Source organism: Danio aesculapii, chromosome 9 (genome assembly GCF_903798145.1).
Source record: "Danio aesculapii chromosome 9, fDanAes4.1, whole genome shotgun sequence".
Classification (NCBI taxonomy): domain Eukaryota; kingdom Metazoa; phylum Chordata; class Actinopteri; order Cypriniformes; family Danionidae; genus Danio; species Danio aesculapii.
This window is the reverse complement of record NC_079443.1, coordinates 54,665,062-54,692,000: the sequence shown is the minus strand read 5'-3', so window position 1 is coordinate 54,692,000 and position 26,939 is coordinate 54,665,062. Positions and strand designations below refer to the sequence as shown.

The window sequence follows — 26,939 nt, the reverse complement described above, 5'->3', positions numbered from 1 at the left end:
TTTCTAGACAAATAAAGAAATAATTTATTAGAATATATGAAAGGAGAAATACAGATAAAGCATAAACATTGTGTACATATGACCATTATTATTGTGGCAATATAAAGGAAATGCAGATAAAAATAATGTGCAAACAGGATCCCTGATTTCATTTAATCCCACATTTTCATACATCGGTTCATTTTAGCCAAACAATTCAAAAACGCTGCATAAAATATACAAACATGTAAAACTGTAGCGAGTGACGTTACGCTTTTGGACAAAAGCACTTTGCATCTATTAATCCTGCATAAACACACAGGACGGAGCGGTTACTCTCAATACTGAAAAGCAGAACTATTCTTCCATCTAATTATCCAGCAGAAACACCACTTTATCTTATTGTTTTGATGTTGGATGTTAGTAACTTCTGAAATATGTGGTGTTGTCATTATTGTGTGTGGTGCATCAAACATTGAGTTGCATTTATTATCTGGTTTGTGTTATTTTACCATATAAGAAATACCTAAAAAACTGTGTTTAGGATCCATTTCAGGAATTAAAAAATCTAATTAATTAAAGTAAAGTCAGTTTTATTAGCACCTTTTTTATTAAATTAATATTATTATTTTTAGGAGTGAGGGGCTAGTATTTATGTCACTAATGATTTGGATAAATGTTTGCTAAATAATTAAATCAATTTTAAATGTTTATTTTTATTATCTTGGCTTTGTTGTTTGTTTTTAATGCATGTATCGTTGTATGTGCCTTTATATATTCTATATTTATTTAAAATGCTTTTAATCTAGTAAATTATTTTAGAAATAAAGTCTAATTAATAACTAAACAAAACTAATATTTTGCGGGATATTCATGTCACTAATGCTTTGGATAACATATTTGCTAAATAAATAAATCAGTTTAATATATAACTTTATTTGTATTAACTTTGCTTTGCATCTAGTTTTAATGCATGTGTATGTATGCATGTTTGCATGTATGTGTAAATAATTATACAACAGTTCTGTCTGGTTCTCGAATCTGATTGGCTGATAGCCAATGTGATATTCTGCCATATCAGCACTTGTACAGCCTCTTCACTCGTGTATTACTCCGCTCACATAGACTGACAGCAGATCAATAAACTCACTACAGTTTGACAAACATTGCAGCTCTCGGACAGCATAATGTACTTATGAGGCAGCAGAGAAATACTGGGAGATCTGTAGACTGATGGCATTTCATGCAGTTCAGCCTTATCATCTTAAAATGTTTTGTCATCAGTTTAGACATTACGCTAGAGAATCATTCAAACACTAGCTCTACAGTGACATTGGTGAATGAGCAGCGGTGTCTGCTGTCCTGACGTCAGCTGCAGATCTGAATGAATGGCGGAAGAAAGTAGTTCCTCATACAAAAGGGTTTTTGAGACTCTGTTTGATTTTGTTTTTTATACACACGATTGTGCCGTCAAACTGAATGTAATATCACAAGGGTAGCAGTACGATACAGCTGTATATCAGCACTGGTGGGACACTAAGGCACTCGGCCTGCATCCTCGAGCAAACGCACGCCTCCCACCAGTGCCCATATACAGCAATTTTGCACTGTTGCAAGTGTACTATTGCTGATATACATACACACACACACACATATGCGTAAAGCACTTTGAGGTGGTACTTTAAATAAAATTAAGTTCATTATTATATATTTAGTGTAAGAAATATAAAGTGAGGCATAAAATAAAATAAATACAAAAATCCATTGCACTTTAAATAAGGCCCTATTTGGTCAAATTAACTAAAATATGCAATACATGTGTTACACTATTTATTAAAAAATAACAAAATGTTAAAAATAATGTTATTATTATGATATATGATTATAAAATTAACAAGCTGAAAAATGTGGCAAGATCTAAACTAAGTGGTTTTAGTCAACAATAAGTGAAACAATCATAACTTCATTAGTGTTGGTTAAATCAGGGCAAAATCTGCTTTTAAAATCTGCTTTTCAGTGCTGAAAAAATTGTATACTTTAGTAAATGTTGTAAAAATAACTAAAAATAAAACTATACTTAAATGTTAACAAAATGTAGCTTAATCATCACAGTAAAATGTTTTAAATCGAGCTTCATCTGGGCTTTTCACTCCAAATAAAAACAGAATATTCAGTAAATTAAAATAATCAAGCGGTTCTGTTCAATTACTGAATTTTGTGACAATTCTAGAGGTGCATAAAGGATTCAGAAATTAAAATCCATTGACACATTATTGAGTGTTTTAATGAGTATTATTAATGATTCATCATTTATTTCCTAAATAAAACTCTAAATATAAACCAGGAGATGCATTTAGTTTACAGTTTTACTGTACTGGCAGAGCTTTTATTTGATCTTTTAAATGTTGTATGTATGATTAAAATTTTTTTATAATAAAGTAAATAAAAAACTTACTTTATATTGTGTCATTTTATTTTCTAATAATTCGACGCCACATTGCCAAATATTCATCACATACAAGTATTCCTTCTCAAGAGCAACTCACTGTAGAGATATTTCAATATTGAAATGGAAATGACAAGCTCATTTATTGCTCATTTTAGCTGATTCATTTGAAGAGATTTAATAATCTGAAGTGTTCATATTTACAACACAGTCAGTGTTTATAATAACCCAGAATACCTCCGTCATACACAGCTGAAGGGGAATTATTCGCCACCCTCTGAATTTATTTGTCAATATTTCCCAAATGACGTTGAACAGAATTTTTCACAGTATTTCCTCTAATATTTTTTCTTCTGGAGAAAGTCTTATTTGTTTTATTTCGGCTAGAATAAAAGCAGTTTTATTAAACCACTGTTATACAATGACTTGCCTAATTACCCTAACTTTACCCTAATTACCCTAGTTAAGCCTTTAAATGTCACTTTAAGCTGAATACTAGTGTCTTGAAGAATATCTAGTCTATTATTATTTACTGTCATCAGGACAAAGATAAAAGAAATTAGTTACTAAAACTATCATAATTAAAAATGTTTTGAATGTCTCTCAGTTAAACACCACTTAGGACATATATATATAAATATAAATAAAAAGAAAACAATTAATTTTATATTTGGACTTCAGCTGTAGTAATAAAGTCAGCACAGTGTGATGCAGTTGTCTGGGCGTGTCTGTGTCTCAGCTGTCTGGGCGTGTCTGTGTCTCAGCTGTCTGGGCGTGTCTGTGTCTCAGCCGTCTGGGCGTGTCTGTGTCTCAGCTGTCTGGGCGTGTCTGTGTCTCCGCTGTCTGGGCGTGTCTGTGTCTCCGCTGTCTGGGCGTGTCTGTGTCTCCGCTGTCTGGGCGTGTCTGTGTCTCGGCTGTCTGGGCGTGTCTGTGTCTCGGTTGTCTGGGCGTGTCTGTGTCTCAGTTGTCTGGGCGTGTCTGTGTCTCAGCTGTCTGGGCGTGTCTGTGTCTCAGTTGTCTGGGCGTGTCTGTGTCTCAGTTGTCTGGGCGTGTCTGTGTCTCAGTTGTCTGGGCGTGTCTGTGTCTCAGCTGTCTGGGCGTGTCTGTGTCTCAGTTGTCTGGGCGTGTCTGTATGTCCGTTTGCATCAGAACACATAAACATATGTGGAGCGGCTGTCGCTGCCCAGCACGTTTTTGGCGGTGCACTTATAAACGCCGCTGTCTCTGCTGGATGGGCTGTGGATCTGCAGCGCTCCCTGTGGATGCAGATGTTTATTCCCATAGAGTCGTGGCTGGACGTCCACCTTCAGCTGCAGCCCGTCCGGCATCTGCCAGACCACCTCCGCCCGCGGTGAAGCTAAAGACCTGCAGTCCAGTGTGAGCGCTACTCCCACTTGCGCATACGTCACCGCCGCCGGCCCGCTGGTTATACGTGGAGGATAGGCGATTACGATGACAGACACTGATAAACTGGAGGAGCCGTGATCATTGGAGATCTGGCAGTGGTACATTCCTCTATCGTACACTGATGTCCTCTGGATGCTCAGCGTGCCGTTGCTCAGCACTGAATAACGCCCGGATGACTGTGCTCTGCTCAGGATGACTCCGCTCGGGAGCATCCATGTGAGTTTGGCTGGCGGATGAGCATTCGATACACAATCCAGACGCAGATCTTCTCCATTGATGATGCTGAGGAGAGAGCTGTACTGATTGGTGATCTCTGGCTTTCTATTGGACATCAGTGTTACGTTTCGTTCAACAAATCCGGCGCTATTGCGTCCAACACATCTATAAAGTCCTGCATCAGAAGGTGATGGCTCTTTAATAAGCAGAGCTCCATCTGATCGATGGTGAAACTGAAAAAAAGTGGTTCCCTGATAAAGAGACGTCCCGTTGGGGAGAGTCCAGGTGATTTGTGGAGCAGGATTTCCTTCAACTGAACAGTTTAGAGTGGTTGGTTTTCCAATGATCAATTGGATCGAGTCAGTAGGGGAATTTCTTAATCGTGGCTTTATAATATCCTCCGTCACCTCTAGTTTAACACGTAGTTTGGTTTCTCCAAATTCATTTCGTGCAATGCAAAAGAGCTCAACGGAGTCGCTCATGCGAACAGCATGAATGTCTAGTGTACCGTTACGGTGAACTGTAACTCGAGAGCCATAGTATGGTGCTGGAAGCACAACGTTATTAGGAAACAGCCATATAATTCTAGGGAATGGGTTTCCATTTGCTTTACAATCAAAAAGCACACGTTGATCTCTTACAGCAGTCTTACGGATAACCCCAGGACTCGCAAATCCATTAATGACCGGCGGAAAAACAAGGACTTGAACAAAAACCACTTTCTTATCAGTTCCCACAACACTCCTGGCCACGCAAGTGTAATTCCCAGAGTTGATCTTCTGTGTTTTGTGTATGAGAAGAGTGCCATCGTTGGAGATCTGGTATTTATTTGATATTGGCACTATGACCTTCTTATCCGGAGATATCCAGGTGATCATAGGAGTCGGCTCTCCTTTAGCGCTGCAGTTCAAGATCGCCGTTTCTCCATAATTAACTTTGATGACACTATAAGCATTGTGTCGAATGATAGGTGCATCTGCTAACACCTTAATGTGGACTTTCATTTCATCGTTTCCCACTTGGTTTTTGGCGTAGCATGTGTAGTCGCCTTCCTCCTTCATTCCTACTTCGTTTAAATACAGTGTACCGTTATCGAATATCACGTACCTCTTAGCTCTGATCGTGTTTTCATCAGAAGACAGGACACTGTTGATCATGGTGCCGTCTGGGAGACTCCAGCTGATCTCTGGATTGGGAAGTCCAGAAGCGATGCAGTCCACTTTCAGCTCTCCGCCGTACGACACCTTGTGCTCGCTCTGAGATTTGTGGTCGATTTTAGCCGCTTTCATCATCACGCCGACTTTGAGGAGTACATAGTCATCGCCAGCATTATTTCTGGCTGCACAGAGATATTCGCCCTCGTCCTGCTCCGTCACTGAGGTGATGGTGAGAGTGCCGTTAGACAACACCTTCATTCTGCGGTCAAAGCTGAAATCATCAATATAGAGATAGATTAGAAATGTATATTGGTGGACTAGAGAAAAGTGTCAGTAACATCATTTGAGGAATCAAATATTCCTTAAACAAGGTTTCTGCAGGTTTAATGAAGTCAAATTTCAGACTTTTAAGAACTTTATTAATTAAATAATTATACAGAGCTAATTGATAAGGATTTTTACTTCCCTTAACAAAAAAAAATAAATAAATAAAAATGCTAATTTCATTATTCTTTAGCTATATATTTTAAATAATGTGTCAAAACCATCAAACTCTAGTTAGTTGCTGTATGTTGAAAAAGTGCAAGTTTTAGAAACTATAATAAAGTACATGTATTCACAACAGTCTCTCCAGGTCAGTGTCCTCACCTTTCAGCAAATGCCATGGTAAAGAAGATAATTAAACCATATTGGAGTTGATTAATTAAACCTTTGGTAAAGGTTTTATTGAGACGGAGTGTTGGTGATTTGATGCGTGTCTGCCTTATCAGGTAGCGTTACATGGACATAGAAAAATTAAAACAACACCACAACACAACTTTTCAGTGAATTTAAGACTCTTTAAGGCCTGAAATTGTATTCCTGAAATGTAAGATATTTTAAGACTTTTAAAAACCCGTCAAAACAGATAACGCAAAGTGGAAAGAATCTGACTGACTATTCTGATACTAAATGTATTATCTGAAACAATGACCTTTCAGAAGTTAAGCAGGGCTCCCACTATCACTATCCCAGCCAAAATCACATTATTCCTGACTTTCAATAACAAGTAATTACATGACATCTAACAAACAGAAAAACAAGCCCTGTTGTGTTTATATGGTAATCATATAATATTAATGCAATATGTTTATCCCTTAACTATATATTGCTGGAAAAGTCTTCTGAACACATATTTTAACATGGTTTATTGATACATAGGAAGTGTAATAGATTAATACTGTCTTATTCTATCATAAATACCAGATATTGCATTTATAGTTTCAATATCTGGTGACTGATAATAATGAACAAAAGTTATTTAATCATTTGCACCAAGAACACTCACAGACGTAAAGCATTACTATGCTAAAACTTTAGATGTTTTTTAGAGGCTAAATTCAAATCATTTAGCACCAAACTTCTCATAATACTTTGCACATATTATCAAAAGTATGGAAGTGGTGCCCTTCTATGGTCACTATTTGTGGTCATGTCTGGTACTGCAGCTGAACTGAATTTGGAAAATAATCTGTTCAGATATTTAGCTTTGATTGTCTGTCAATTTTAGGCTAAAACAGTTTTGTAAAATACATATTTATGCAGCATAATAAAACACATTTATTGTTTTGTTATTTTCATAAATATATTCATAACTTCTGTTTGTCACTCCATACCCCCAGTATGGGAATAATGCAATAGTTAATATGCATAAAATGATATATAAAATATATAAAATGAGAATCGCGCTTAATCGCATCCAAATTAAAAGTCTGTTTTGACATCAGATGTGTATATTTTATATATTTATTATGTATATGTAATAGACACACAGGTCACACTTTACAATAAGGTTTCATTAGTTAATATATTTCCTAACATGAACAATTGCTGTACATCATTTATTAAACCCATTTCAATATTTACTAATGCATTAATAACATCCAAACTCATACTTGTTAACATTAGTTAATGCACTGTGAGTTAACATGAACTAACAAGGAATGACTGCATTAGCATTAACATGAACTTACATGAACACCTACTGTAATAAATGTATCGTTCACTGTTAGTAAATGCATCAACTAAACACAACCTTAGTGTAGTGTTACCCACATACATTCAGAAAAACTATTTTGGTACATAGATATTGAAATTTATGCATAACATGTATCATATACATTTATATCTAAATATACATTTTCTTAAATAGTGTGTGTAGTGTGTATATTGTCAAAACAAACTTATTTTGAATGTGATAAATGTTTGCTTTATTGTAATATTTTTAATAATATAACTTATATTTGACTATATAAAGTCAAAATTTCTTTTCTCTAAATAATATTAGACTAGATATTCTTCAAGACACTTCTATACAGCTTAAAGTGACATTTAAAGGCTTTACTAGGGTAATTAGGGTAAGGTTAAGGTAATTAGGCAAGTCATTGTAGAACAGTGGTTTGTTCTGTAGCTCAGTGGTTCCCAAAGTGGGGTTCTCACCCCCCTTAGGGGGTCGCGGGATAACGAGGAGGGGTTACTTGGTTGCTTGATTTTATTAAACTATTTGTATGGCCATATTTTATCCATAACTTACAGAAGTTTAAAGTAGTTAATAGTTACATTAAAAAATCAACATGCAATTTTTTTTCCCATTGGATTGCAACCTCTGGGTTCATTACATTCGATTAAAGACACAGCAATAGGATCAGATGCACCTTCAAGGCATTCCGCAGATTTCTAGCCCATCATTAATTCTGTTTATTTACTGGAGTAAATGTGTGTAAATCTATATTTATTCAGTTGTTAAATTAATTACAGTAATATTATTGACTAATATGAAAATGTTGATCTGATTTATGTACAGTGCAGTTTGTACAGTAATATTCTCTGTCTTTCAGTAGAGATATTATAGGAGAAACTTGCTTTGTTTACCAAATAAAGTGGATCTAATTAGATTTGCATTTTAAACATTAATTAAAAGTTAAAAAGTTATTATTTTTTATTTCACATATTAAGGTTTTAGTTATGATAATCCCAAAATAATTCAGCAGAAATCTGCAGATTTTTACCGAAATTCACTGCAGAAATAGCAAAAAACATCCGCAGATTCTGTCTGGCCCTAGTCATGAGTCACTGGCATTGTTATTTTGGGGGTCGTGGGCTGAAAAGTTTGAAAACCCCTGCTGTAGACAATCCAAAACAAATATTGCTTATTTCTTAAATAATATTGACCTTAAAACGATAAAAACTGCTTTTATTCTAGTTGAAATAAAACAAATAAGACTTTCTCCAGAAGAAAAAATATTAGAGGAAATACTGTGAGAAATTCCTGAATCTCTTCAACATCATTAGGGAAATATAAGAATAAAGAAGTGCAATTCCAGTGTTATGGATGTGACATTTGCAGTAAAAATTCAAAACATAAATTCACATTGAAAGTATACATTAACATTATATTGAAACATCTCTTTATATTTTTCAAAACAACTCACCACAGAGTTATGGGAGCAGAAATGATCAATCTGTAAACTTTTTATATATTTAAAATGAGGGAAATAAACATGCGTTATGGATGTGACAAAAACGTCTGCGAGTTTACAGTCTACAACATACTTAGTAGAAATTCTGTAAATTAAACTGCACAACCAAAAAGAAATGATACTAATCAAAGGGATGAGCGTCGCCTCACTACAGACCAAAAATCATTGACTTAATTTGACATTTTTGCATTGATGAGGAAAAAGCTTGGTTATGGATGTGACACCTCTCCTTTATGGATGTGACAGATGTGAAATTGCCACTTGTGTGACTTTGGTAAATCAAATATAATAGTTTGAAAACACTGACAGAGACATTTTTGAGTATTGTTAAAGTACTGTTAAATACTTGCTTGTACAAAAAATGTAGACACTGCTTCTCTATTTTGGTGAAAACTTAATTTTTTCATGGTGAGGTTGACATTTGCATGGAATTGCTCAGAAATAAAATCCAGGAGGGCTAATAATTTTGCACTCAACTGTACAGTATATAGTTAATGGATGTAACCTAAAGAGTCTAAAACCAAAGATTTTACTCAGTGAAAAACCTGACTCCATAAACAACAATTCCAAGGTAATGCACAAATACTAGAAACTCTAACATGTAAATTCCCATACCTGTAATATGAATCAACCAGTTTTTTCGCCGGCGTCCTCCAGATGATCCTGGGAGTGGGACTTCCAGAAGCTGAACAGTTAAGACTCAGCTGATCTCCGTAATGAACATCAGTGCTGTGTGCAGAAGTGGACAAAATGCGTGCGGAGCCAGAGTTCCTCTTCACCTGCAGATTGACGCTCCTTTTAGCCATGCCCACCGAATTCACCACCACGCACTCATAAATCCCAGAATCCTTCGCTGTGGGGTTGCGGATAAACAGCGTCCCGTTGGGAAACACGAATAAGTTGCTGTTCACAAACTGAGACGGCCGAAGCTGCATGCCTGAAAACGTAACCCAACGGACCGTTGGACTTGGTGCGCCGTTAGCAGTGCAATGAATTAGCGCAGCATGGCCATCAGAAAGCGTATAGTTTTCCCATCGCTGCTCTTGAATAACTGGAGCCAATGCTGTGACCTGAAGCCTCACAGAAAGCATGTCGGCTCCAGCTGCGTTGCTAGCTATGCATTTATAAACACCCTTGTCTAAATAATTAGTCTGCTTGATTTGAAGCGTGCCGTTAGCCAATAGCATGATCTTCTGTTGTGTGCTGCTAACACTGCGCAGCATTGAGCGGTCTGGAAGCATCCAGCTGATGTTGGGGATTGGGAGTCCTTGTGCTTGGCATTGCAGGAGCGCAGTGTTTCCTAAATACACCGTTACGTCTTGATGGCGTGGACTCGTCATCCTGGGAATGTGAGCTAACACCACTAGCGTCACCATCATCTTATCTGTGCCGTGGGCATTGCTAGCGCTGCAGAGATACTGACCGCGGTCCTGAAGATGGACGTTTCTGATGGTAAAAGTGCCATTGGGGTGGACCTCGAACCGCTGGATTTTGGTGTTTGTTGACATCACGGCTCCTGTGGACAATGTATAAATATCAATTAATCGATCCATATAGAGTTGAAGTCAGATTATTCGCCCACCTGTTTATTTTTTTCCCCAATTTCTGTTTATCGGAGAGCAGATTTCTTCTCAACACATTTCTGCACATCTAGTTTTAATAACTCATTTCTAATAACTGATGTCTTTTAGACTAGATATTCTTCTGAATACTAGTATCCAGCTTAAAGTGACATTTAAAGGCTTAACTAGGTTAATTAGGCAATATGTTTATCCATTTCTCAGTGAATAATAAGAATGTTTAATGCATTATAACAACACAGTTTTATTAAAACCATTCAAGCTAAATAATCTGCCAATGGGATAAGCCAAGTAATCTTGTTTTTCCTTTTGACATTTGTACTTATGCTTACCCCATTAGCAGATTATTTTGTGATTAAGCAAATGCTTCTTGTTTTTAGTGCAGTGTAAATGAATGAGAACAGAGGTTACAAATATCCACATCCCATATAGAAATCTGATATATGCAAACATAAGCAAACATGACATATCACGTTCAAGCTAATATCTGGATTTGGCATTTATAAACTATATGTCCACATATTAACACAAAATATAGCTAATATATTTGATCATATGTACATATTTGTAATTCCAATGGTTGAAAAAAGAGGTACATGTTTATTTTCGCAATTTTTCAAAATATATGTTGAATATGAATATGTTGAATGTGTGTGAAATCCAAATATGAACTTGTATGTCTTTTTGGCCCATAAAACCAGTGTTATGTTAAATGGGTATATGTTTGGCCATAGCCGTAAAAATTAGTTGGGTCTGTGTGTGGGGCGCAAGATGGAGGAGTAGCATGAAGGGGACCCTAGACCCAACCATCACAGTTATAAACGTCTACACCTTCACCAAACCCAACCATCACAGTTATAAACGTCTACACCTTCCCCAAACCCAACCATCACAGTTATTAACGTCTACACCTTCCCCAAACCCAACCATCACAGTTATAAACGTCTACACCTTCACCAAACCCAACCATCACAGTTATTAACGTCTACACCTTCCCCAAACCCAACCATCACAGTTATTAACGTCTACACCTTCACCAAACCCAACCATCACAGTTATTAACGTCTACACCTTCCCCAAACCCAACCATCACAGTTATTAACGTCTACACCTTCCCCAAACCCAACCATCACAGTTATAAACGTCTACACCTTCACCAAACCCAACCATCACAGTTATTAACGTCTACACCTTCCCCAAACCCAACCATCACAGTTATTAACGTCTACACCTTCACCAAACCCAACCATCACAGTTATTAACGTCTAGACCTTCACCAAACCCAACCATCACAGTTATAAATGTCTACACCTTCACCAAACCCAACCACAGTTATAAACATCTACACCTTCACCAAACCCAACCATCACAGTTATAAACATCTACACCTTCACCAAACCCAACCATCACAGTTATTAACGTCTACACCTTCCCCATACCCAACAATCACATTTATTAATGTCTACACCTTCCCCAAACCTAAACCCAACCATCATCGTTATTAATGTCTACACCTTCCCCAAACTTAACCATCACAGATATCAACATCTCCTCCGTCCCCAAACTCAACCATCACAGTTATTAACGGTACACCTTCCCCAAACCTAAACCAAACCATCAGTTATTTAACGTCTACACCTTCCCTAAACCTAAACCCAACCATCACAGTTGTTAACGTCTACACCTTCCTCATACCCAACCATCACAGTTATTAACGTCTACACCTTCCTCATACCCAACCATCACATTTATTAATGTCTACACCTTCCCCAAACTCAACCACCACAGATATCGTCTCCGCCGTCCCCAAACAAAACCATCACAGTTATTAACGGTACACCTTCCCCAAACCCAACCATCATCGTTATTAACGTCTACACCTTCCCCAAACCTAAACCCAACCATCAGTTATTAACGTCTACACCTTCCCCAAACCTAAACCCAATAATCAGTTATTAACGTCTACACCTTCCCCAAACCTAAACCCCAACCATCATCGTTATTAACGTCTACACCTTCCCCAAACCTAAACCCAACCATCAGTTATTAACGTCTACACCTTCCCCAAACCTAAACCCAATAATCAGTTATTAACGTCTACACCTTCCCCAAACCGAAACCCAACCATCAGTTATTAACGTCTACACCTTCCCCAAACCTAAACCCCAACCATCATCGTTATTAACGTCTACACCATCCCCAAACCTAAACCCTATCATCAGTTAACGTCTACATTTCCCCAAACCTAACCCCAATAATCACAATTATTAACGTCTACACCATCCCCAAACCTAAACCCAACCATCAAAATTATTAACGTCTACATTTCCCCAAACCTAAACCCAATAATCAATTATTAACGTCTACACCTTCCCTAAACCTAAACCCAACCATCACAGTTATTAACGTCTACATTTCCCCAAACCTAAACCCAATAATCAATTATTAACGTCTACACCTTCCCCAAACCTAAACCCAACCATCATCGTTATTAACGTCTACACCATCACCAAACCTAAACCCGACCACAGTAAGTAATGTCTACACCTTCCCCAAATGATAACTTGATAACTGCGCTACGCCTCTAACTAACCCTAACCCAAACTCAACCACCACAGATATCAACGTCTCCTCCGTCCCCAAACTCAACCATCACAGTTATTAACGGTACACCTTCCCCAAACCCATCCATCATCGTTATTAACGTCTACACCTTCACCAAACCTAAACCCAATAATCAGTTATTAACGTCTACACCTTCCCCAAACCTAAACCCAATAATCACAATTATTAACGTCTACACCATCCCCAAACCTAAACCCAACCATCACAATTATTAACGTCTACACCTTCCCCAACCCTAAACCCAACCATCACATTTATTAACGTCTACACCTTCCCCAAACCTAAACCCAACCATCACAATTATTAACGTCTACACCATCCCCAACCCTAAACCCAACCATCACAATTATTAACGTCTACACCTTCACCAAACCTAAACCCAACCATCATCGTTATTAACGTCTACACCTTCCCCAAACCCAACCATCACATTTATTAACGTCTACACCTTCCCCAAACCTAAACCCAACCATCACATTTATTAACGTCTACACCTTCCCCAAACCTAAACCCAACCATCACAATTATTAACGTCTACACCTTCCCCAACCCTAAACCCAACCATCACATTTATTAACGTCTACACCTTCCCCAAACCTAAACCCAACCATCACAATTATTAACGTCTACACCATCCCCAAACCTAAACCCAACCATCACAATTATTAACGTCTACACCTTCCCCAACCCTAAACCCAACCATCACATTATTAACGTCTACACCTTCCCCAAACCTAAACCCAACCATCACAATTATTAACGTCTACACCATCCCCAACCCTAAACCCAACCATCACAATTATTAACGTCTACACCTTCACCAAACCTAAACCCAACCATCATCGTTATTAACGTCTACACCTTCCCCAAACCTAAACCCTATCATCAGTTATTAACGTCTACACTTTCCCCAACCCTAAACCCAATAATCACAATTATTAACGTCTACACCATCCCCAAACCTAAACCCAACCATCATCGTTATTAACGTCTACACCTTCCCCAAACCTAAACCCTATCATCAGTTATTAACGTCTACATTTCCCCAAACCTAAACCCAATAATCACAATTATTAACGTCTACACCATCCCCAAACCTAAACCCAATAATCACAATTATTAACGTCTACACCATCCCCAAACCTAAACCCAACCATCACAGTTATTAACGTCTACATTTCCCCAAACCTAAACCCAATAATCAATTATTAACGTCTACACCTTCCCCAAACCTAAACCCAACCATCATTGTTATTAACGTCTACACCATCACCAAACCTAAACTCAACCACAGTAATTAATGTCTACACCTTCCCCAAATGATAACTCGATAACTGCGTTACTCCTCTAACTTACTACAAGATATGCCCCTTCCTGTTAAGCCCATCTTGCAGTCTGCAAACAGACACACTTGGTAAAAATCACCGTTTACACTGTTTTTCAACAACTGGATTTACTAATATGTACTTATTTGGTACATATTAGACTATTAAGTAAAGATCATGTTCCATGAAGATATTTTGCATCTTTATAATTTCCCATTTCCTAAATATTTAAAAAACACATTTTTTATTTATTATTACTATACATGGGTAAAAACGTAAAAACACAATTTTCTCAGTATTTAGATTTTTTTAGATTTTCCAGATTTTCAAATAGTGAAGCTTATTCAATACATTTTTGAAAACAGAATCTTCTGATTGGTTTTGTGGTTCAGGGTCACATGTAATTTGCATATATTTCCATATATGGCCATTTCTATATGGGACCCACTTTTACATAAGATGAATATTACTTATGCATTCTGTTACCTGTGGAGACTTTGGTCCAAGTTAAGAGTGGTTTCGGCTCCCCTACAGAATCGCACGGTAACTGCACATCCGTCCCAGCATTCACAGACACTGTATGAAGTTTATCATCTGTGATCCTGGGTCTCATCTGCAGGACTGGAAGACTCGACTGTCTGTTCATTAAATCCTGAATCTGAATTTGGTTGTTTGGTTGAGTGGTGCTCGCAGTTGTGAAGCTTGAAATCTTTGATCTAATAAGTGTTTTAGGTGTTATAGTTGATTTGATGATGCTTAAATCCACAGGTAAAGTGGTTAGAGATGGCATTTTGTCAATATTTGGTTTAAAATTTCTACTGTGATAGTATGGATACCTATGATTAGTGCTAGGAATTCTTCCCCCTATGTAGCTTGTTCCAGGATTTTTGGAGAAAATTGGGATTTGGTTGTCTGGTAAGGGATACCTGGGTGCTAACTTTACAACAGGAGTAGTAGTAGTAGAATATAATGTGGATGTAGTTGATGGTGGTGTTGTTCTAGTGTTAACTGATGTTGTAAGTTTAAGTTTGGGGTCTAATCTTTCACTTTGGTCTACCCTAGAAACAAGGTCGGGTTGTAAGAAAGCAATCTCATTTGTTTCTTTAGGAGTAGTAATAGCGGGCATTGGAGAACTTGCATCAAAAGACTCTGTTTGAGTTCCAAAAGATATTATGGATTGATTTGAAGTTAATAAAAATACAGATTTTTCTTCTTTTAAGCTTTGATTTGGTTTTGAAAGAGGATCATTTTGAGATCGTTCTGAAGTTATACTTCCATTTAACACTTTAACTGGCAAACTTGTGTCTAAGGTCTTGATTTGAGTTCCAATAGTTAAAGGTATTGATTCTTCTTCTTTGAAGCTTTGATTTGGTTTTGAAAGAGGATAGTTTTGAGTTTGTAGTGTGGAGGAAACTACAGATTCTTCTGAAGTAATACTTTCACTTAACACTTTCATCTGTGTATTTCTGTCTAAAGTCTTGATATGAGTTCCAACAGATATTATGGATTGTTTTGGAGTTGATGTTGTTAATAAAGGTCCTGATTCTTCTTTGAAGCTTTGAGTTTGTTTTGAAACAGGATAGTTTTGAGTTCGTAGTGTGGAGGAAACTACAGATTCTTCTGTAGAAATAACACTTTCATATAACACGTTTGGCAAATTTGCATCTAAAGTCTTGATTTGAGTTCCAACAGATATTATGGATTGTTTTGGAGTTGATGCTGTTAATAAAGGTACTGATTGTTCTTTGAAGCTTTGATTTGGGTTTGAAAGAGGATAGTTTTGAGTTCGTAGTGTGGAGGAAACTACAGATGCATTTCTGTCTAAAGTCTTGATTTGAGTTCCAACAGATATTGCAGATTGTTTTGGAGTTGATGTTGTTAATAAAGGTATTGATTCTTCTTTGAAGCTTTGATTTGGGTTTGAAAGAGGATAGTTTTGAGATTTTAGTATGGAGGAGACTACAGATTCTTCAGAAGAAGTAACACTTTCTCTTGCACTAGTTATGTCCAAAGATTTGTTCTCTCTCAAAACATCTCTAAAATGTGATTCAGGTAAGTGGAAGTCATCCAGTCTGTCTGTGTGTACAGTAAAGCTGATCTCTGTTGGATCCATCTTCGGTATGTGTGCAGAAAGCCTGCTTGTGAATTCCAGCCGAGGAGTTGTCAGTGGGACGGTTTCAGCGCCAAGTCGAGATGTTGGATGTTTTCTCGTGGGAACTATATACTCATCCATCTCCTCTGCAGATGCAAAGCTACTGTCCTGCTCCTCTTTCTCTAAAGAAATAATGTCTTCATTTGCTAACCTCAAAACTGCAGATGCATTTGTTGATATTGTGGGGTGAAATCCAGAGTTTGGCATATCTTGAGTTTGATGGAAGTTACTTGCCTTCACTTTGTCATCAATATTTTCCTCAATTCTATTTGTTAAGTCATTGTGTTCTGTTAGATAAATGTGAGAAGACTGAGTTGGATTGATTGAAATACCTCTAGATAAGGTTGTAGAGTAAATATGCAATGTGACTGGGATAGTCAGATTGACAGATGTGCTTTCAGTAAGAACTTTGGATGGAGTAGTTGGATAAAATAATGCATCTTTAACTCGGTCATCTGTTTTCAGAGTTACAGCATTAACTCTTGCACTTGTAGATGTTGACCATACTCTTCTTGTAGGAAGGTTTGAGATTGGCCTTCGAAATTTTATCCGTCGCCTACCTCCAAATCTCCATCGATCCCTCCCTCTTGATTGTGTTGAATTTGGTGGGGAACTCAATCTAACGCTGCCTGCTGTTGCAAATAAATTTCTGTCAAGTCCTCCAGAATCAAAACCCTTAATCTGAGACTTGACGCCAGGCAAATTAAGCTCATTTTCTGTCTCCAACTCAGGTTTGATGACAGACTCTGAGAGTATTTGGTTATTTTCAGCATTTACAGTGCTCGTCTGTCTGTCTTGTACATGTGTCGTAACATAATGAGGTGCAGATGTGGGATGTGAGATGTAAAGCACTTGGTTTGATCTAGTGTGCAATTCTGAAGGTGTGGTTTGGTAAATGTTATCATCATCACGTCCTTTAATTTGAGGTGAGTGGTAAACATCCGTGTTGAAAGTCTTCGACTCCTCCTGTGGTCCGGAGTCTCCTGAAGAGCTTTCAGTGTTGTCGATTAATCCCGATTGTAGACTTTTGTGGTTTTCTGATGCTTTCGCTCTGATTTTGGTTAAAAGATCAGCCCATTTCTGAGGGTCTATTTTATTCTTGGTATTAACAGATCTTTGGTTTGGTGAACCAGCTCTGTTCCTAAAGGGCCGTCTATGTCGAATGTTCCCAAACCTACGTGCATTCGGACGCCTTCTTCGATTTGCTGTTAATCGAGTTTCAGAAATATCTCCAGAAGCTTCTTCCATGTCCTCCAGAAATGCTTTTACTTTAGTGGAGACTCCTGCAGCCGACTGTGGCCTGATGATGGGATACTGTCTCAGCGGCTGGATTAACTTCCGCCTCATGACTGTTAGTTTGGTGGAAAACACATCCACACCGTGGTTATTCATCGCCACACACTTATAATATCCATTATTATTAAGCTGGCTAACAGGAATGGATAAAGTCCCATTGGGGAAGAGAAAAGCTTTGGATGTGTTTGCTTTTGTATTCAGCAAACTTCCATCTGGAAATATCCAATTTATTTTAGCATCTGGTGATGCCTTAGTAAGGCATGTCAAAACTGCAGACTGACCAATAAACCTGCTTAAAGAATTCCCAACTTCTTGATTGGGAAGAGGATTTGAAGACTCAATTACTGATAAACGAAAAGGCAGAACATCAACGTCTCCGTCAACTTCAGCAATGCAATAATAAACTCCAGAATCTCTGTGCTCAATAGCCTTAATGTAAAGTTCACCACTACTAGAGATGCTAACTCTACCATCAATTGAATTAAATGCAGATTTAATCTTCGACCCATTGGGAAACATCCAATAAATCACTGCATTTCCAGAGCTTTGAACACGACAGTGCATTTCAGCCACACCACCAACAACACTCGCAAAACTCGTCTGGGTTTTATTATCATTTTCAATCATGACCCAAGGTCTGAAATTCTCCTCGTCTGCATTTGTCATCAACTGCGTGCTCAGGATTAGCCTCACGCTTTTGGATGTGGAATATGGCCTATTTAACTTGATGCTCATTAAAGACTGCATGAGCCATGATGGATGGGCTAAAACGTTAGCTTTGAGCGAGGTGTAAAAAAACCCGTCTTTTTCAGCATCTTGCCTGTATCGATAACTCAACTCTGGCTCTCTGCTGAGCATGATTTCTCTTCTGAGATGTACAGGCGCTTCACTGTAATACGCAAGAAGCCTCCAGAAGCTTTCATAGTCTTCTCTGCTCACTGGACACTCCACGTCTAAAACTAGCGTCACATTAGCCGCGATCTGCAGAGATTTAGTATAATCCCAGCTGATTGTAGTGGAGTCTTGTGGTTGTAGTATTTGGCAGATCAGGTCTACTTTAGTGCCGTGTTCATCAGAGAGTGTAAAGGAGATGTTCCCGAAAGCTGGCTTGATTCTGTCGATGGGCAGGAGTTCACTGATGATGTCCTCTGCAGAGATGTTTTTTCCTGGAGAGATTATTGATGGTCCAGAGCAAACGAACTGCTTTAGATCCAACATGTCTGCTGCTTTGAGGTGTTTAGGAGATGCACAAAGTGGACAAAGCTGACCGCTGGTAAATGTTCTGTCCTTCTTGCATTTCATCACACCTATAAATACAATACAGAAGACTCAGTGTTAAATGCATTTTATTATTAACCCTTTTATTTTGGGCTTATTTTCATGCATTTTATTTTAACCCTTGTGTGCTGTTGGGGATGTTTTCATCCACTCTGGGCTGATTTTGAGTCTTTATTTGGCCACAACTTTCTCTGTGTTTCAGCAAATGGAATGATTTTTGGTGATATTTTGACAGATATTTTGGATAAATTCTTTGAAAATTGTTAAAAACTCAATACACTCTGGGCAAAGGGGCTCCTCTTTGGTAATGTTGGTGCTGTTTTCATCCCATTGACTTCTATTAAAATCAAAAAAAATTTTATTGCAAAGCCATGAGAGCATATAATCATGCATTCTTGATTTAAGTGCAAGAGAGACCTTTGCAGACTTATCTTGATATGTCTGAGAAACTCAAAATAATCCCCTCAGCTCTCAGAACACAGTAAACACAGTGAGTGTATTTCTGCACACACACTATAATCTGCTGTTTTAATCCACTGAACTCCATAAAAAGGCAGAAACTCTTCAGCACAGGCCGAACTAAAGAGATAACGCTGATGATCAACAGTAAAAATGACAGATTGTCCCTCTTCCCAACAGGGAAAACCAACACCAACAATCAAGAATGCATGATTGTATGCTGTCATGGCTTTGCAATCAATAAATGACATTATAATGAAAGTCAATGGGGCAAAAACAGCCACCAACATAACCAAAGGGGGGGGGGGGGGGGGGGGGGGGGTCAATCTGAACTGTACACAGTAGGTTAAGACAAAGTAAAAGTTTTTTTGAAGTGTGTAGTAGAGCTGCACGATATTGAAAAAATCAGACAATGTGGTATTTTATTTTCTGCAATATATATTGCGATATGAATATGAATGTCAGCAGATGAATTAATCAGATCTACACAACCATAAATCAGGGTTTCTGCACTTTTTCAAGACCATCATGAATAAAAGTTCAGACTTATACAGGTTAAACACTTAGCATTTTTTTCCTGACGGTCAGTGGAAAAGATTTTTATTGCTCCCCTCCAAAAAAATCAATCAATAAATAAAAAAAATAATAATTTTTGATACTTCTTCTTAGCCACATATTTTAAACATGTCAAAACAAGCAAACTCTGATGGCATACATTGACTTACTATTAAATGTCTGTAAAAGGATTTATTAAAATGTAATGTTGGTGATTGAGTGAGTGTTGGCCTGATTGGAAAATTAAGACATTGTTTAAAATGATTTAAGACCTACAAGATTATTTCAGTGGATTGAGGACTTTTTAAAGAGCACCTGATGTAAAAATCAACTTTGTAAGCCGTTTGGACAGATGTGTGTGTAGGCATAGTGCCCACTGTCATACAGGAGTCATCTAAACACATTAAGTCTCTTTTTGAAAATTTCCTGACATTAAAATTGGATCTACATCCCTCCCGATTTGAGGCCCACGGCAACGTGACGTAGGAGTGCAGTTTCCCCGCCCACCAAATTTACTGACAGGCGCCATGTTTTTATACTAACATGTATACACATTCACAGAACATTTTCTCCAGAGCAAATGGGATTCAAATTTCTATTACAGCTCTCTGGGATCAGCTGCTCCCCAATAATTAGTTTTATGAGTTTAAAATGTTTTTAAAACAGAGCATGTTTGTAATAAAGGCAGTAAAATCGCTGTGTAAATAACCGATATAATCACCACGGCCGCATGGCGTCAGTAAACGTGCATTTGTGTGTGTGTGTGTGTGTGTGTGTGTGTACTGCAAACAGCATTTGTGTGAGACTCATCATTGCAGAAAGGTTGAATAAACTCCAGTACAAATACATCAAATAACCTTCCCTGTTATTTTGACTCAAACTGAATCTCATTCCTGTCTGTCTCTATCACTGACTGCTGTTTATCTACTGTAACTCAGGAACTGTGGGCGGGGAGAACCAGCTCATTTGCATTTAAAGCCACAGGACTCAAAAACAGCTACACTGTCCTCAGGCACCAAATTGGGCATATTCTGCATTGTACAATACATAATCTGATGGGTATTTCAAGCTGAAAGCTTACAGATGCATTCTGCAGACACCAAAGACTCATCTCACATCTTGTAAAAAGGGTAAAATAGGAGCCCTTTAAGGCTAAAAATTTTGTTTATAAAACGTAAGTCATCAAGACATCGTGGACACCCTGATATATTGTGCAGCCCTAGTGTGTGGACTCTGTAAGGGATGTTTGACCTGGATGTCGGGCGCTCCAGTCCTGCAGCCAGCGCATGCGGCAGTCGCAGCTCCAGGGGTTCCCCATCAGCAGCAGGTTCTCCAGCTGAGGCGTGTTCTCCAGCGCGCTCCGGGACAGCGTCTGCAGCAGGTTATCAGAGATGTACAGGTGCTTCAGCGTAGACACGGGGAACCGCCGCAGCACTGAGAACGTGCTGAAGGTGTGTGGATGGAGCTGCTGAAGCTGATTGGCCTCAAGGTGCAGCAGACGCAGAGACGTCAGGCCCAGGAACGCCTGCGGGTGGATGGAGGAGATGTGGTTGTGGTCCAGGTGGAGTCTGATAATGCCCGTCAGACCAGAGAAGGTGCGATCAGTGATGACTGTCAGCTTATTGTAGCTCATTTTTAAAACCTGCAGAAAGAAACATGAGTGAACAGGAGTTATTATGGTCAGAATTTACTAGAAGGTTATATTAGTTAACCCTTGTGTGCTGCTGGGGATGTTTTCATGATTTTGAGGTGGTCTTAATTTTGCCACAACTTGAATGATTTTTGTTGACCAATCTTATTTTGACACATATTTTAGGAAAATGCTTTGGAACAATACACTCTGACTCCCCTTTCATTATGTTGGGGGCTGTTTTTGTCCCATTGACTTCCATTATAATCCCATTTGCTGATTGCAAAGCCATGACAGTATATAATCATGCATTCTTGATTGCTGCTGGTTTTCCCTGTTGGGAAGAGGGACAATCTGTCAATTTTACTGTTATTTGTCCTCTTAAATAACAGAAGTCTATGCTGACATTATCTTCAGCAGTCAAACACTCTAATGGCTAATGGACAGACGGCTGCTTCTCACTCAGGGCTGCTGTTTATGCTAATGAGATGGAGAGATGGGCACTAGTGGGCGGGGTTTTCCCCCTCTGATGACACGTACAAAGGGAGAATGTCAATCAAAATGTTTCTGCAGAATGATTTGATCAAGTCTGATTATAACAAATATAACTAATTAACGTTTTCCATTAGAGGCTGGAGATATTCACACACTGCTGACACACAACTGGGTATAAACCATGCATAAAAATGAGTTTTGCATAATAGGTCTCCTTTAAGAGTGAGTAAATCATAGGCTATTTTTAAATATTGAGTGAACTAACCCTTTAAAGAGCCCATATTATGGGTTTTTGAGAATGACCTTCCATGTAGTGTGTGACACAGCTCTAAGTGAAGTGAAATATCCAGCTAAGGCTTAAATCTGTAAGTGTACAGTGTTTAAAACTATTGATTCATTTATAAAAGAGTTGGCTCCTAGCACTTCAATGGAATCGTCTGGATAACGAGTCTTTAGCTGTTTCGGCGTGACATGGATATGAAACTTAAGCCCCGCTCAGTAGTTGCGCCTGCAAACCCGTGAGATTTGAAACCTGCGTCCCCGCCCAGTAACAGAAAAAAGAAAGGCTAGACACACACTGTAGCAGACGCCGGTTGAATCGCTGTGCTCAGCTGGATATTACTGAAAGTCTTTACCCAAAGATGAAACTGAAGTGTCAGTGGTTGAGGTTTATTATTGCAAAAATACCTCAGCATTATACCCCAGCCTTGAGCAGTTCGAGTGCTTCTGGAAACTACACGCTTACAAAGAAGAATTCATCGGCCGTTTGGTAAAGGAAGGATCAGAAAAGACTACTGATGGACTATGTCAGAACATGGATCAGTTTTTTCCTCCATTTTACAAGTGTAAGTACGTGTGATTAAAATGGCTGCCTCCTTGTTTTCTCTAGCTTGCAAATGGTATATTTAAATGTGTTTTGTTACTTGTGACCACTTGTACTGTATCAGGTTAACTCTTTATATTCTCATATCGTGTCTAAAGCCACGTTGAAAATGCGATGCGTCCCCTGCCGTTTGTCGTTGCTATGGCCATCGTCAGCTGTTCTTACACAGTTTCAGCAGTCAAGTTTCAAAACCGTTCAGCTCAGGTTCGGGGTGAGGTGTCTGAATTACACACAGGGCTGGAGCAATCGAACTGGCACTCTAGGCGAACGGCAATCACACCTCCCTCAACCCGAAAGTGAGGACCGGGGGGTTTGCGGACGCCACCCTGACTGTTCTAGGGATGCGCAGGCCCTGATAACACTGGTGAGAACTGTGTACTGTGTACTATGGTGTTAGTAACTAATATGAAGTGATTTCTTTAATATGCATTCTATGTATTCTGTTTTTGTCCATTGTCTGTTTTGATATTCACCCACTGGCAACCAAAATCCACGCCTCACACTAATATGAATGACTCTGGCTACTTCTCTATTGTTGATTAGCTGCTGGGCATTTCTCTCTGTCTTGCACTGAAGCCTGTCAGTGTCAACCAATCGCAGCAGGCTGTCATCGGTCCAATTAGCATAGATTAGCTTTGCTCTAAGGACGGGTTTGGGAACAAATGAATCACTGAACGATTCATATGGGAGTCTCTGGAATAATTAGGTAAAAATAAATGCAGATTATAAGACCATGAGTGTTTTTAGACCTTGCATGCATGTTAGACTGTTGTTGAAGACCCTTACAACCTAAATATGACCCTATTTCATGTATAATAGGGGCTCTTTAAGTGTCACTTTTACAATCTTTTTGAGGATTCGGAATAAACTATCACCTCTGAGCTTCAGCAGGTGATTTTACCTGTAATGAAACTAGATCCTGAAAAGCACCGTCTGGTATTTTCTGCACGTTGTTCCCGTGCATCATCAGCAGCTCCAGCTTTCGAAGGCCACGGAAAGAGGCGTCTGTGATCTGACTGATGGTGTTAAACCTGTTAATAAACAAACAGATGATCAGCAATACTTTCAACACAAACTTTTAAAGGGATAGTTCACACAAAAAAATGTAATTACCTCATTGCTTAATCTCTCTTGTTTTGAGAGCGTTTTTGTTTTGTCTCTTGAGTTTCTTTTTATTAAACACAAAAGATGATATTTTAAATAACGCTCGTCACTGGCACCAATTCACTTCCATAGTAGGACAAAAATATTATGGAAGTCAATGTGCACCGGCAACCAACATTCTTCAAAATATCTTCTTTTGTGATCAACGGAAGAAAAAAACTCAGATCTAGAACAAGTAAACGGTGAGTAAATGATGACAGCATTTTAATTTAGGGTTAACTATCTCTTAAAGCATGCATTACAGTATTTATTCCCATGCTATATTATAACCTCATTTGTAAGTCAGTTTGGACATAAGCATCTGCTAAGTGAATAAATGTACATAACTCAAATTGCACTGTACAAGTTAATTTTTGCTAAGCGAATTCAAAATGAGTAAAATAAATGCTTCATTTCAGGTATTATTTCCTGATATGGATGGCTGGGGCTAGTTGTCACTAGGCCTGCATCTCATTATAAAGTTATCAACTTTTTTCTGTATAATGATGATTTAAACATGCATCTCAATTCATTTATTATTTGTTTCCATCTAGCAATCCTAGCTGATTTAAGTGTGTAGGAGGATGAGTGTCTGTTACATCTCAGCTGTGCATTATTCTCTAATATTTCCCCATCCCGGAGGTCATTATTCTGCTTCTACTATGATTATCAGAGTTAAATCCACTGCTGAGATGTTGTATTCGAGAGTTTATTTGTCAGGTGTTTGTCCTCCTCTAATTGCTCCTGTGTGTAGTACTAGTTTCTTCCTCATCTCCTCCTCCTCCTGTTGTGTTCTGATGTGATTTTTGACTGTTGTAGCTGTGGAATATCTCTAATCATTCAGTGGAGTGATATGAAGCTGCTCTAAACCTGCCAGAACTACTTTAGCTGTGCGTCCAACAATAACCAAACACCTTTGGATAGGGGTTGCTACAGGTGGCGCTGTTTGTTGCTGTCAGTAGTCATGTCGTGTCTTGTGCTTGTGTAACCCCGCTGGTCCTACGCCACCCAACCCACTCCGAGCTGGTATCGAACCGGCGACCTTACGCATGGGAATCAGGTGCTCTACCATCGGTCGCTGGAGCACCTTTAAAGGTCAGAGGAGTGAGGTTTACCTGCAGAGTACTCACTAGCTGGCCTCCTTTACATTTGTCTTACTGTGCCTTTAAAATCATGTCTTTTAAATTGAGGTGACGGAGAGAGTCGATAAACTTTGTTTTTAACATTGTGCTCATGACATTTTTAACACTGTGCTTATGAGCATGATTGTTTTGGGAGCTGCTGTGAGTTGTCAACAGAACAGCGCGCCACAGCTTCAGTATGGTCGCCACTGTCTCTTACAATTTTAACAGTTCTGCACATGGGTCATTGCCCGCTGGAATTTCCTTTATTATTTACTCCAAAATCTAAATTAGGTTAAGATTCAAAAACCAAAGTTAATGCAATACCACAATAAAAAAAGTTGTTATATTTATTATATCCATTATTATATATTTTCAGTATATTTTCTATTATGTCCTAAAGTGTTGAGACCACTCAAAACCTGCCGGAACTACTTTAGCCGTGCGTTTATATGAAAATAACAGCACACCTTCGAATGTTCATCAGCCAATCACAATCAAGCATTCAGCAGCACAAGCAGAATTAATCTAAACAATCAGAATTTTGCACGGTGTGTAATTTAAATTGTTCAATTATTTTTACATTAAACAGTTTCAAAGCTTTATAGACATAACTCATTTATGTGTCTAATTTATGTGCAGTATTTCTGATAATATTTTTTCTTCTGGGAGAAAGTCTTATTTCTTTTAGTTTGGCTGGAATAAAATTTTAAAGGTCAATATTATTAACCCCCATAAGAATTTATATTGTTTGACTGTCTCCAGATCAAACCACTGTTATACAATGACTTGCCTAATTACCCTAACTTTACCCTAATTACCGTAGTAAATGTCCCTTTAAGCTAAATAGTAGTATCTTGAAGAATATCTAGTCTAATATTATTTACTGTCATCATGACAAAGAGAAAAGAAATAAAAAAAATAAGCACAACTCTATCTTTTTTTTCCTTGGACTTTCACACTTGATTTAATATTTCTTTTAAAAAGCGTTTATATTTGTCTTATTTTCTTTGTTTTATGTATGTTTTATAAGTCCTGTGTTGTTTTGTTTGTTTGTGAACGATTGTTTTTATTATTGCAGATTTTGTTCAGTATTAAGAGAATACAGCATATGACTACACCGTAAAGCAACCCCTAATCCCCACCTCCACCCAGGTAGACTTATTCTATAATGACCGAAATTAAAACATTGCAGTAAAAACCAAGAATAATGTTAAACCAAATAAAGAGTAGAAGTAAAAAAAAGGGGATACAAATAAACACCTTTTACATCATGATCCATAAAGTACATATAAACAGAAAAGCTGTACATTAGAAGGTAGAAACAAAAGCTTTGACGATATCAAATGTTGTAATTCAGGACTAAACAGTTTTTTACTTCATATTTTTTTTTATCTAAATATTAAATACTTTAATAATTAACTCTAATATTCTGTAAACTGCATGCATTTTAATCCACAATTAGCAGTGCTCACCCAAAGTTGATGCGCTGGACGTGTTTGGAGATGCCGGCAGGAACAGCGAGCAGCGCACGGAAAGTGCAGTGAACTTCAGCAGGAGCAGAACATGCGCACTGACGTGGACACACACCACTGCAGAACTCAACCCTGACCAGCAGAACCAGCAGGAAGACCCATAAAGAGCCCATGATGAGGACAGAACACACACCAGCCC

General features: G+C 38.2%; 1 protein-coding gene across 1 annotated transcript; it reads right to left on the bottom strand.

The window, feature by feature from the left end:
- On the bottom strand, window positions 1-26,939 carry mxra5b (matrix-remodelling associated 5b). The gene is made up of 6 exons (XM_056466007.1): window positions 26,741-26,939; window positions 23,903-24,032; window positions 21,245-21,635; window positions 14,740-19,008; window positions 9,339-10,239; window positions 1-5,476 (listed from the first exon to the last, which is right to left on the bottom strand). Exons 1-6 carry the CDS (start codon window positions 26,911-26,913, stop codon window positions 3,571-3,573), a joined length of 7,770 nt encoding a protein of 2,589 aa, XP_056321982.1. The 5' UTR covers window positions 26,914-26,939; the 3' UTR covers window positions 1-3,570.